Consider the following 14419-nt stretch of genomic DNA (forward strand, 5'->3'; position numbering starts at 1 on the left):
CACACACACACACATATATATATATATATATATATATATATATATATATATATACATACACAGTATATATATAACTACATACTGACACGTCATACTTGTACACAGGTATCTATTTATATATACGTGTATGTGAATATAGTCGTGTGTGTATGCATTTGTGTGTGTGTGTGTGTGTGTGTATAGATGTATATATATACATACACACATGCATACACACGTATATATACATAATACATACATATATGAATTGTATATATATATATATATATATATATATATATATATATATATATATATATATATGTATGTATGTATGTATATAAAGTTATAAATATACGTACGTATATATACACATATACAAAGAAAAACATATAGAAATAAATTTGTAAATATAAATATGTACACATTCATACACACGCGCACACACGCCTGCACACACATAAATGTACTTACTAATGTGTGTGTGTACATATAGACATATATGTATATACACACGTGTAAGTATATGTCTTTGCACATGTAAATATGTATACATCTATAGCTTGTACAAGGTGTGATGAAATCACGTGTAGCCGAACAGTTTATCAATTTTGTTTTGTTTGTTTTGGGTCTTGTCTTTTCACGCAGACATTCGCAGCTTCTGTGGTTTGTTTGATATAATCATTGCTAATTGGGAACTGATTTGAACGAAGTCCCCCCCCCTATTCTTTGCTCTTCCCAGTATATGCGTGTGGCGATATATCAGAAACTTGCTTCTAATTTTCAACTTCGAGCGTCGCCCGTTATCTTTGTTTCATGGGTCCGGCGAAGAGAGGTGATGACAGGACTGGAAAGCCCTCTATCAAAGCGCTCCTTTCTTGTTTCCTTCACGTAACTGACTAAGAGAGATAGAGAGAAAGAGGGATGGGTGGGGGAGACATTAATTCTAGTACTTCACGTGGTACTTTATCGAGTCCCGAAAGGATGAACGAGGAGGTTCACTCGAGGGTGGTCCAACTAGCTTCAACAATTTTATCGGAATCTACGGTGTGACACACACCTATGACATCATGCGTTTATTGTATATAAATGTGATTATTATATAAGTTATGGTTTCTCAAAACAGCTGTCGAGATAAGAGATAAGTACATGTATTTAATTAGTACATTAGTAAATGTATTTATTATACTATTTATTATACTAACGCAGCTTTTAAATTTTCTCTTTGGTATGTAATTTCCGGGCACACTAGCTGATGATTTTTAAAGCCATGAGCATGTAAGTCGTTAGACTGGTTAGATGACTTGCCTTCAACCCAGGCGAGTGCGTGATGTTGACAAGCCCCAAAAATGTCAATTACTTCCAAATGGGTTTGAAGGTGAGTTATCTCGCCTGTCCATGACTCTAAGGTGTTTTAACACTAGCCACGTGTGTGTTATATACTCCGTTACGCCATTGCAGCCACCGGAAAATACACAAAGCATATACAGTGGTATATGTGTTTAATAATATTTATCATACTAGAGCTGCTTTTATTCCATATATATAATCACAAGAACGTCAAACAAAATATTGAGTCGCTGAAGTGACGTACCATTCAAGTACTACTCCTCAAAATTTTTGGCTTTGTGCCTAAAATTACAAAGAATTGTCATTATTATTATTATTATTATCATGTGCAATCGACGCATATCAAAATATTTTGAGATATCTTAACTGAAGATGTTATGTAAGAAATGAAATCTTTTTTTTCTCTCTCTTGCATAATTATCTGAAACATTCGTATCAAATGCAATCAAAATATCATTACTTGTTTTGAATTCATTCTTATGTTATACGACTCCAAGTCAATACAAGCGGGCCTGTTCTTATTTCGTTTACACGCACACAATAACAAGGATTTTGGAGTGTTTTGTTCTGCTGGACCCAAATCGAAAATTCTGGTAAAGTGCAACGCTTCTAAGCATAACAGGAAATACATATATATATATATATATATATATATATATATATATATATATATATATATATGTAATTTCAACCGGAAGTGTCTTGATTTGGGTACTTTTTTTTTAATAAATGTAACACTTGTGCTTGCATCTATACTTAGTTTAAAAACTACAAATATCCATTCTTCATTTGATATATATAATTAATCCATAAAATATTTTAATGAGAATTTTGTTAATCCTCGTTAAGCCTTCCTAATTAAAGAGTGAAGTGGAAGAAAGTTTATCCGTTAAAAATACAGTTTCTTTTCTTAATTTGTTCTGCGTATTTCTTGTAAATGGAAAATGTCAAATATACATACATATATATATACATACATATATATATATATATATATATATATATATATATATATATTTGTATATATACACACATGTATATATACACATACATAGATGCATACGTATATATATGTTTATGTGTGCATAGATATATATGTCTATGTGTGTGTAGGTATACACACACATATATACATATATATGTATATATATATATATATATATATATATATATATATATATGGTGCAAAGTCTATAAATAACCCGAAGGCGAGGTAAAAAAAGAAACTCAGAGTGTGTTAGGTCTACGCTCAGAGAAGAAGGAGAAATTAGAAGGAAAAGTATTTTACGATTCGAGTATACGCACTTCTGAACGAATATACGAGGAAAGAAAAAATGGAGAAAGAGAACATGCGTGTATCTATCGTCTACCATGGCATGCTGACGTATACATACACATACACATACATATATGTATGTATATATATATATACATATATATATATATATATATATATATATATATATATATATATATATATATATATATATATATATATATATATATATATAATGTACATATATCAGGTCATTAAGAATGAAATGTCCGATTTTCTTATGTACCAAGTTTGACAGTCGTTAACTCTAATGTTTTATCCTGACAATTCTTTGTTTTACAACATTGAAGAGTTACATCATCACTTTTCGAAATACAATTCATGGTTTCTGACTATATTGCGAGTTTTCTTTTGCAAACCAATTCTTTTGAATCCATGGATAGATCAAAAATTTGTATTGTTTATGAATATGAGTTCCATCTTCGAACCAATGCATCTCAGACAGCTCGAAACATCAATGAGGTTTTTGGTGTGGATGTGGCAAATGAGCGCATTCTACGTCGATGCTTTGAGAAGTTCTGGTCGGGTGACTTTACTCTTGAAAATCAGGCCCGTGGTAGACCTGAGACCAAGGTGGATAACGATGAACCGGAAACTGTAGTGGAAGTGGATATATCTCAAACTACACGTGACTTAGCAGCAAGGTTTGATATTTCGATTCCAACTCTATTGGACCATCTGAAACAAATCGGCAAGGTAAAGAAACTGGACAAGTGGGTACCACACAGACTGAACGACACGTTGTCTTGAAACTTACTGTTCTTTGCTGTCACGGCATAAGAGCGAACCATTTTTGCATTGTATTCTTACGTGTGATGAAAAATGGATTCTTTTCAACAATAGCAAGCGTTCTGCACGGTGGTTGGATAGAGATGAAGTGCCAATACACAATTCAAAAAAGAATATTCACCAAAAAAGCTAATGGCGTCCGTTTGGTGGTCCAGCGCTGGTGTCATTCACTACAGCTTCATGAAACCAGTTAAGTCAATTAATCGTGATTATTTTCTTAATTGAGATTTACATTAAAAACGCTATCACCAGTTTGAAGATGATGCTGATGATGATGATAATGATGGTGACATCAATGATGATGATGATGACAACGACGACGATGATGATGATAATCATCATTTTCATCGCCACCACCACTACCATTACCATATTATCATCATCATCATCGCCATCATTTTCATCACCATCTTTACGATGACGACTACCAGTACCACCACCACCACCACCACCACCACCACCACCACCACCAACATCATCTGCAATAAAAACGATACAAACAACATCAAAAATAATAACAGCCATAATAACGTAAGCCGACATAACACAGGTTCTTATTTTTTAATTTATTTCTTCGCTCAATTTCATTTGGTTGTTAAGAATGTGGAATTTCTGACACACTATACAATGCAGTTTGGTGGCGGCAGTGAGCATGTGCGTATATTCAAGTGTGAGCCCGCGTGCTTGCGTCTGTGTATGTGTTTCGGTTACATACTAAGTAGAAAGTTTTTAAACCATGAACAATGCAATTTAAAAAAGAAAAAACTACAAAACGAATTATTTTCATTTTATAATATATGATTTCGGTCGTTAAAGTTCCTTCTCAAGTTACACACATAAAACAAACAACATGACAGTAAGAACAAAAGCGAAGTAGGATCGAACGAGTGTTGATCTACAGTAGTGTCGATGTTGAGTGAAAGAATGACTAATGGTATTTGTCATCGTTACTGCACTGCGGCGATCTAGCTGAGAACTATAATAGTTTATGCGTAGTAATTAGTTATCTTTGTAGAATTTGCTTTGGCAGTTTAGTATTGGGACTGAAACAGGTGCATCGTGGTAAAAGGCATTATCTATCTATCTATCTATCTATCTATCTATCTATCTATCTATCTATCTATCTATCTATCTGTTAGTCTGTCTGTCTGTCAGTCTGTCCGTCAGTGTTTGTATTTGTGTGTCTGTGTGTGTGTGCATATGCGTGTGTATGTGTGTTTATACATGTATACGTACATACGTACATACACACATGTACACACACATACACATATATTGTATATATGTATATATATATATATATATATATATATATATATATATATATATATATATATATATATACATATATATATATATGTATGTATACAAATCGATAATTCACAGACGCTGGAAGCGGCTCAAGAGCCGAGAGTTTAGTGCATAACATTCATGAAACTGACAAAATTTATTTGTGAGTTTGCTTTTATATAAGTGTGTGTGTGTGTTTGTGTGTGTGTGTTTGTGTGTGCGTGTATACACCCGCATACTGACATACATGCATACATACATACATACATGCATACATACATACATACATACATACATACATACATACATACATACATACATGCATACATTTTGTAGCCGTTCCGAAAAATGACAAATTATCGAGAATTCCAGACTATCCCAAGTGGAATTTTCACGCATATTTTCCAAAAAAACAGATGTCTAAGACAGATTAGGCTTTTTTCTTTCTTTCTTTCTTTCTTTCTTTTTTCTTTGAAATTCTTTTGCCGAACAAATAGCCAATTAGATTGAAAACAAAGTCTTGGAGTTCTTCTGGTTTTTAGTTTCAATGGTGTCGGGTTTTAAACAATTAGGAGGGGCAGATGAGGAAAAACAATCTGAGAATCTCTACGAAAATGTCCCTAATGCCAGAGGACAAATTTTCTCAGTCGGAACGCCAATATCATGATATATATATATATATATATATATATATATATAGAGAGAGAGAGAGAGAGAGAGAGAGAGATGAGTGTGTGTGTGTGTGTGTGTGTGTGTGTGTGTGTGTGTGTGTGTGTGTGTCTATATATGCATATATATGTATATACATGTATGTATTTGTATATATAAGTATGTATGTATATATATATATACACATACATATATATATATGTATATATATATATATATATATATATATATATATATATATATATATATATATATATATATACATGTGCGTATGTATGTTTTATACGAGGAAGCTCCAATTACGGCGTGGTACGCCTAAACAATTATTTTGGATTATTTATTTATGTAATAGGAACATACACACATTCACACACACACACACACACACACACACACACACACACACACACACACATACAAATCAAACGCCCGCATTCACGCGCGCTCAAACGCACACGTATGAACTTGTATTGAGATTGGTAGAGAGACGGATACCAATTCATTGATAGATACATACATATACACCCAAGCATACATAGACAAACAGATTGATTGTAACATGTGTGTGTGTTTGTGTGTGTGAGTGTGTACTGAGAGAAAGATACATAATGATTGAGACACAGATAGACAGAAATAGAGATAGACAGACAGAAGGAGAGAGAGGTGGGGGTATTTTGCAAAATATTGTAGGAACGTAGCATTGTAAGACTGGAATCAAATAAAGTGCTCTGTATATGTCACATGTGTTTGCATATTGTTATCATTCCCCATTTAGTAAACAAATAAACAAGTAAATTGACACAATACAATGTCTGCAAGTTGATGAATACCACCTATTCTTCTCCATTTTCTTATTGCTATATATATATATATATATATCTGTAAATCTTTGACTCCTTTATCTATCTATCTATCTATCTATCTATCTATCTATCTTTTTTTTCTCGATCCCTTTTGATCGAACTCCCCCCTTTTTCCCTTCCTACGATCCCTTTTGATCGACACACCCCTACTTTTTTTTCCTTCCCCCTCCCAAAAAGAAAAGCTCTACATTGTATTTGTCCCATCTTTGTTGAGCCCTGTGTGGCTAATAAAAGAAATGTATTTATCTATCTATCTATCTATCTATCTATCTATCTATCTATCTGTCTGTCTGTCTGTCTGTCTGTCTGTCTGTCTGTCTGTCTGTCTGTCTATCAATCTATCTATCTATCACAAACACACTCTATTTCTCTCAATCTTTCTCTCTGCAGGTGTAAGACAACCCAAGAAAGTGTGTTTGGACACAAAAGCAAACTCAGTGGTCGACAATGAATACTGTACGTCGCTGGATGACATTCAGTTACCACAACCAAAGAATTGCTCCACGCAGAAATGTCCTCCACGGTATTATTATCATTATTATTATTATTATAATTATCATCATCATCATCATTATTGTTCAGACAGTGAACTGGTAGACTTGTTAGCCCGTCGGCTAAAATGCTTAGCGGCATTTCGCCCGTCGCTACATTCTGAGTTCGAATTCGAGGTCGATAAAATAAATACCAGTTTAGTACTAGAGTCGATGTAATCGACGTACCTACTGCCCTGAAATTGCTGGCCTTGTGCTAAAATTTGAATCCATTCTTATAAGTATTAAGGCGGTGAGCTGGCAAAATCGTATTAGTAGCATTATGTTCTGAGTTGAAATTATTCGCCGCAGTTGGATAATTCATCGTTTCGAGTCGATAAAATGAGTAGCAGTGGAACAATGGGGTAGATGTAATCGACTAGTCCTTCCTCCAAAATTTCAGGCCTTGTGCCTTTACTAGAAAGGATTATTATTATTATTATTATTATTATTATTATTATTATTATTATTATTATTAGTAGTAGTAGTAGTAGTAGTAGTAGTAGTAGTAGTAGTAGTAGTAAGGCAGCAAGCTGGCAGAATCGCTAGCACGCCGGACAAAATGCTTAGAAGCATTTCGTCTGTCTTTACATTCTGAGTTCAAATTCTGCCGAGGTCGACTTTGCCTGTCATCCTTTCGGGGTCAATAAATCAAGTACCAGTGAAACGCTGGGGTCGATGTAATCGACTAGTCCCCCTCCACAAAATTTCAGGCCTTGTGTCTTTAGTAGAAAGGATTATCATTGTTATTAGCGTCAGTTGGGTAAGCCACGCTTGACACTGACTCTGTAATTTTTGTGAACAAAACAAACATAAATCACAGAGAACTGATGCATTCATTTTTGAAATTTATACCATCGTAGAAGACGGACTGGTGAGTTTGTTACTCATTTTTAGTGGACATCATTTCATTTTCTCTTTGTAATGAATTTTTTTGTTTTTCTCCTTCCATGGAGAAAACATCAGACGACACAGTAAAGCTTGTTTATGAGTGGGCGGAGAGAGAGAGAGAGAGAGAGAGAGAGAGAGAGAGGAGGGTTACCAGAACATAGTGAATGGGATGCACTATGCCGCCTCCTGAAAAACAGTCCAAATGCATTAACAGCACTCTACGTTATATGTGTCTTATCTAACAGTACTATTTTCTGTGAGATGGTCATGCGTGTAAGTTCTCGAAGTTAATATATATATATATATATATATATATATATATATATATATATATATATATATATATAGAACGTTCTTATTTTAACGGTTCAAGGTGTGATGATTTTAACGAAGATTTGATTCTTAATTCTACCCAGTCGAGATTCCATTTGGCTTCTATACGAACTTGCAGTTCCATCGATACTTGTGTAATTTTGTTCGTCGAGAGGTTTTACTCCTCTGATAAAACATTTAATCTAATTTGAATTTCGTTATCAGTCATTTCTCGACGCAGTTCTTCACACAGTTAGCTTTGTTTATTTACTACAGTGGCAATTTTTGGCAATTATTTTATCTCAAGCTTTCACAAAAAGTTCCTTGTTTATATTCGAGCAGAATCTTGTTACTTTTTCTTGTTTCTGTTTCATGCACAACACTTAATGTTTGAGAGAGCGACTGCAAATAAATTCTAACTACCTGTTTTGGAAAAATACTTTCTATACACATTCCACGTGATTTATGTACTTGTGCTGTTATATATTTCCGTGGGGAAATATTGAAGATCAATATGAACGTTGAAACTTTACAGAGATTGGAATCATTACTTTTTTCCTTCAATATAGACATGTACGTAAGGCGGCGAGCTGGCAGAAACGTTAGCACGCCGGGCGAAATACTTAGCGGTATTCGTCTGTTTTTACGTTCTGAGTTCAAATTCCGCCGAGGTCGACTTTGCCTTTTATCCTTTCGGGGTCGATAAATTAAATACTAGTTGCGTACTGGGGTCGATCTAATCGACTGGTCCCCTCCCCAAAAATTTCGGGCCTTGTGCCTAGAGTAGAAAAAAATATAGACACACACACACCCACACACACACACACACACACACACACATATATATATATATATATATATATATATATATATATATATATATATATATATATATATATATATAAGGCGCAGGCGTGGTTGTGTGGTAAGAAGCTTGCTTCCTAACCACATGGTTCCGGGTTCACTCTCACTGCGTGGTACTTTGAGCAAGTGTCTTCTTCTTCGGCCAACCAAAGCCTTGTAAGTGGATTTGATAGATGGAAACTGAAAGAAGCCTGTCGTATATATATATATATATATGTATGTATTTATGTGTCTGTGTTTGTCTCCCGCCATTGCTTGACATCCGGTGCTGGTGTCTTTACTTCCCCGTAACTGAGCAGTTCGGCAAAATAGACCGATAATAAAGTACTTATAAAGGCATATAAAGAATAAGTCTTGGGGTCAATTTCTTCGACTAAAAGCCTTTAAGTTGGTGCTGCAGCATGGCCAGTCAAATGACTGAAAACAAGTAAAGCCGAAAACCCCTCAGGGTTTCACGATACCGTTCGTCGGACAGTTGTGATCACATTCTCTATTATCACAAATGTACGACGAGCAGTAACGTAAAACACTGAGTAGAGAAACGTTGTCATTTGTTGGTATTATTGTTATTATTATTATTATTATTATGACTCAGTAGTTTTATAGACCGCGAAAGAATAAAAGGCAAAGTCCACCTCGGTGGAATTTGAACTCAGAACCTAACGACGGATGAAATGCCGTTAAGCGTTTTTATCCGGCGTGCTAACGATTCTGCCAGCATGCCGCCTTATGTTCTTGTTTATATTAAACACAAGACAAAGCTGGGCTGTATTTCGATATTATTGTGAAATCGCATCAGAATCCACGATCTAGCTTCAAGTTGGTTATCGTTCCTGGCGTAAATGTTTTTAAACCAAATTTCTTTGCATCATATGGATAGTCACGCGAGAAAGATGTGATGGTGGCGGCGGTAGTGGTGGGTGGGTGGGTGGGTGATTTGTATAAGAAAAGGAGAAGGAAGACGAGGGTGAACCTCGCTTGGCACGTTTACCAAGGGGGAAAAAACTAACGACTAATTTAGCAATAGGTGCAGTACATTTACGTCACACTGACCTACTGCTCCTTGCATTTCCGTTTCCGTTTACGTGGTTCAACGAGTCGGGAGCTTGTGAATATGTTTATGAAAGAGTGTTTGTTTCTTTGTTGTCGCTGTTTCTGTTGTTGTTGCTGTTGTTGTTGTTGTCGTCATCACTGTCAGCGTTGTCGTCGTCGTCATCGTTGTGGGAACGTTGGGGACGAGATTCTTTACGTTATGTCACAACGTTTCCTTTCTTTATATCCTCAGTTAAAATTCTGCCGAGGTTGACATTCTCCATAAAAATATCTCCAAATACAATAAAATGAATACCAGTCATATACAAGAATAGTTTTCAATTCAATGTACCCCTTTCAAATTTATGGCTATGCGCGGATGTGAGAAATCATCACCATTTGTTATCATCATTATTATTATCATTATTATTATCATTATTATTATTCAGTAATCTTATTTTTATCACGTGCTTTTACTGCATTACCGAGCGCAGCTCTGTGTGCCTTGGGTATGCGCGATGGTTTGTATTGGTGTTCTTACTTTTACTGTATTGAAAGTGCTTTACGTAGGATGTGTGCGGTGCTTTGTAGTGCTATTTTCTGTATATTATATAATATACTCATAAGTCCTGGTGTTTTGGTTATGTATTTGTCTGAATGTTTTTTTTTTTTTTGTTTTTTTAACTATTATAAAAATTGTTTCTGTTTTTAGACTCCACATTCGAGTTACGTCTATTTACGGATCTTTGTATCTTTGAAAATTTCTCCGTTTCCTTTTTTTCTTAGAGAAACGTTGTCATTTGTTGGTATTATTGTTATTATTATTATTATTATTATTATTATTATTATTATTATTATTATTATTATTATTATTATTATTATTATTCAGTAGTCTTATTTTTATAACGTGCTTTCACTTCACTACCGAGCGCAGCTCTGTGTGCCTTTAGTATGTGCTGTTGTTTGCTATGACGCTGTTATGGTTACTGTATTGAAAGTGTTTTGCGTAGGATGTGTGCAGTGCCCAGTAGTGCAATTTTCTGTATGTTATATATATATTTGTAAGTCCTGGTGTTAGTCTTATGTATTTGTCTGAATATTTTTTTTATCATACTTAATGCGCCCACTATGATAGGAATTGTTTCTGTTTTTAGATTCCGGTTGTGCACTAGGTTCGATGTAATTGATTAGCTCTCTCTCCACCAGAATTTCAGGCCTTGTGCCTATAGTAGAAAGGCGTATTATTAAGGATAATGATAATTATTATCCTTACAGAATTGCTAGCACGCCGGACAAAATGCTTAGAAGCATTTTATTCCGACATTTTATGTTCTCAGTTCAAATTACAGAGGTCGAGTTTTCCTTTCGTCACTTCGGGGTCAGTTAAATAAGTAGCAGTTAAGCACGAGGGTTAATACATTCGACTTCCTCCTCCACCAGTTGTTCTCAACCAGGGTCCACACAAGCAAAAATAACATAGTAATAGAAGGCGCGTGGCTCAGTGGTTAGAGCGTCGAGCTTACGATCGCGAGGTTGTGAGTTCGAATCCCGGACCTCGCTGCGCGTTTTGTTCTTGAGCAAGACATTTTATTTCACGTTGATTCAGTTCACTCGGCGGTAGAAATGAGTTGCGATGTCACAGGTGCCAAGCTGTATCGGCCCCTTTGCCTTTCCCTTGGATAACACCGGTGGCATGGAGAGGGGAGGCCGGCATCCATGGGCGACTGCTGGTCTCCCATAAAACAACCTTGCCCGGACTTGTGCCTGGGTGGGTAATTTTCTAGGTGCAATCCCATGGTTAGTCATGACCGAAGGGGGTCTCAGCAATAGAAGGGACCCATGGATAAAGAAATAAATGGTTGAAAATCACCGCTCCGCCATTCAAAATGTCACGCCTTGTAAAGCAACATTTAAGTCTCGTTAACCTGTAAAAGACTGTCACCATAGTTCGCATCACGACCGGCAGCGTTTTATATTCTTCAGTTTCCATCCAATTCCAGGTGGGAGGCACAAGAATGGCAGCCCTGCACCATGACTTGTGGTGGAGGGACCAGTCTGAGAGAAGTAAGTTGTATGGAATACGGACCTTCCGGTCAAGCGCGATGGGTAGAAGACCAATCCTGTAAGCAGCTGAAACCTTCGGAATACAAATCTTGTAACACGGATATTTGTCCTCGATGGTATGCCGGAGAATGGTCTCCCGTAAGTACAAACACAAACACCACAATCATCATCATTTTCATCATCATCATCATCATCATCTTCTTCTTCTTCTTCTTCTTCTTCTTCTTCTTCTTCTTCTTCTTCCTCCTCCTCCTCCTTCCTACCCTCTGTCCCTCCTCTTCCTACCCTCTTCTTTCCCTCCTCCTCCTCCTCCTCCTTCCTCTTCCTCCTCTTCCTTCTTCTCCTCCTCCTCCTCCTTCTTCCTCTTCCTCCTCCTCCTCCCCTCCTCTTCCTACCCTCTTCTTTCCCCTCCTCCTATTTTGTAAAGTAATTAAAAGTACAAGTCATTCATTGAAGTAGTTGAGCCAGATCATTGATTCTGTAAGGAGACAACTCTGGACATGTTTCGCTCTTATTAATCCTCATCATTGAAGTATAGCGAACTTAGATATATAATGATTTGTGTGTGTGTGTGTGTGCGCACGTATGTGAGTGAAGATGGAGTTCTTGCTGCATATTCTTTCGTCTTTATTTAATTCTTCTTTTGTAATTCTATTTCAGTGTAGTGTTACGTGTGGCTTCGGCATTCAACATCGCGTGGTTATCTGCCGTAATAGTGGTAACAACACGTGTGAGGAAGAAGAAAAGCCCACTACAAGCCAGACGTGTACAACTAATTTACCTTGCTTCGAAAGGTCCGGTAAGTGCCACACACGAAGCATTATTATGTGAAGATTCTTTTAAACTTTTGGAACGCGGAGTAGATGAAACAGGGACAACTGAAGAAGGGGTATATTTTTTATGTTGCATGTCTCGTTTCTCCGGTTTTTTTTTCGTTGTTCGAAAAAAAGTTCGTATTCTATGTTTTCGTTTCTCATTGTGTTTAACGTTTTTCTTGATGTCCTGTACCCATATATGCATGTATATATACATATATATGTAGGTATGTACATATATGTATGTATATATGCATATATTTATATATTACAAGCGAAAATTCTGTGAGTGTCACCTTCATACAAGCGGAGTCCTCGTTTCAAATCTTCCGAGAAAATATGTCTAACTGCTGCAAAATATATACCTTACTTATAAACAGGAAGGACATCCGTATGTGGAATATCTTACTCAATGAATTCCGTCTAACCCATGCAAACATAGAAAAGTGGATGTTAAAAACGTTAAAAGAAAAAGACCGGAAGTTGAATGAATTCACTTCTATTGACACTGATTGACACCTCGGCATTAAAATGCTCACGACCGTGTTATGTGTCACGACTGTGTTATGTGTTAAATCCACTGGTTGGATGTACCAATTACACAGTGAGACACATCGAGGGTACTGCAACAAGTGTCAGAGAAAGATGTTGAAAAGTTCATTTCAGTACTGAATCTCAAATCAGAATCACCAATCCGTCTTGAACACTTTTATTGTTCGTCAATCAGCCTTGTCAAAAGTAATCAAACTTGTCAAAGGCTGTCTGTCAGCCTTGTTGCTTAGTCAATCTTGTCCTTAATTTGTTGACCTCAGCGTCTAAGTCGAAGGAGAAATTATATTATATTGAAATAATATTGATTAAAGTATATAATTTTAAATCTTGTAGGCATGCTAATTAACTACATTAGAGCATTGATAAGTAACTCTCATCGGCATTTGCTAATTACATTCTATTCCTATTAATTACAGGTGATATTCAAGAGACATTGTTGACCGATTATATAGAGTCTAGTCCACCCAAATATGGTCTGGCACCAAACATCTCAAAGCTGGATCTTTCAGCTCCCAGGTACTGTGGTTATTCTCATCAGTTAGGACTTAACATATATATGAATGTGAATATGTGTGTGTGTGTGTGTGTGTGTGTGTGTGTGTGTGTGACTGTGTATACGCGCATGCGCGTCGGTGTGTTGTTTGTTTATGTTTGCGACTTAGGGAAGTTGCTTACTACGGGTGTTGTCCTCATTATCACTTCCCCTTGTGAACAAATCGTTCGTTCGTTTCGCGCCTTCGAAGACACAGAAAATTTAAAAAAAAGGTCCCTTGCTTGACAAAGAGATTAGAGTTAGCGACAGGAACGGCATCCGACTTTTAAAAAAAACCATACCTTACTAATATATACGTGTAGACCATGTCATCGTGGAAAAAATGAACAGAAAACGAACGAACGAATAAATATATATGCATACATGTGTATAAACATGTGTACCAGTTGTGAAAATCAGTTGCCCAGAAGATGTTAACATGATGTTAAAGATTAGCATGAAAGAAAACATCTCTGCCGAGCTAAAGAGAGATCTGTATACACTCCACCCGGATTATAGCTTAAGATTTAGACCAGTAATTATTAAAGCAC

At 36.1% G+C, this 14419-nt stretch overlaps 1 protein-coding gene across 1 annotated transcript in view; it reads left to right on the forward strand.

Annotated features, from left to right (window-relative positions):
* Nucleotides 1–14419, forward strand: part of LOC106868395 (ADAMTS-like protein 3) — a 240075-nt gene that overhangs the window by 152491 nt on the left and 73165 nt on the right. Inside the window, exons 5-8 of the mRNA XM_089363799.1 lie at nt 6667–6799; nt 11906–12107; nt 12630–12768; nt 13753–13852. Of these exons, the coding sequence (XP_089219925.1) occupies nt 6667–6799; nt 11906–12107; nt 12630–12768; nt 13753–13852 (574 nt within the window). The remainder of the gene's footprint in view (nt 1–6666; nt 6800–11905; nt 12108–12629; nt 12769–13752; nt 13853–14419) is intronic.

This window comes from Octopus bimaculoides, chromosome 15 (genome assembly GCF_046866305.1).
Source record: "Octopus bimaculoides isolate indiv1 chromosome 15, ASM4686630v1, whole genome shotgun sequence".
In the NCBI taxonomy this organism is placed as follows: domain Eukaryota; kingdom Metazoa; phylum Mollusca; class Cephalopoda; order Octopoda; family Octopodidae; genus Octopus; species Octopus bimaculoides.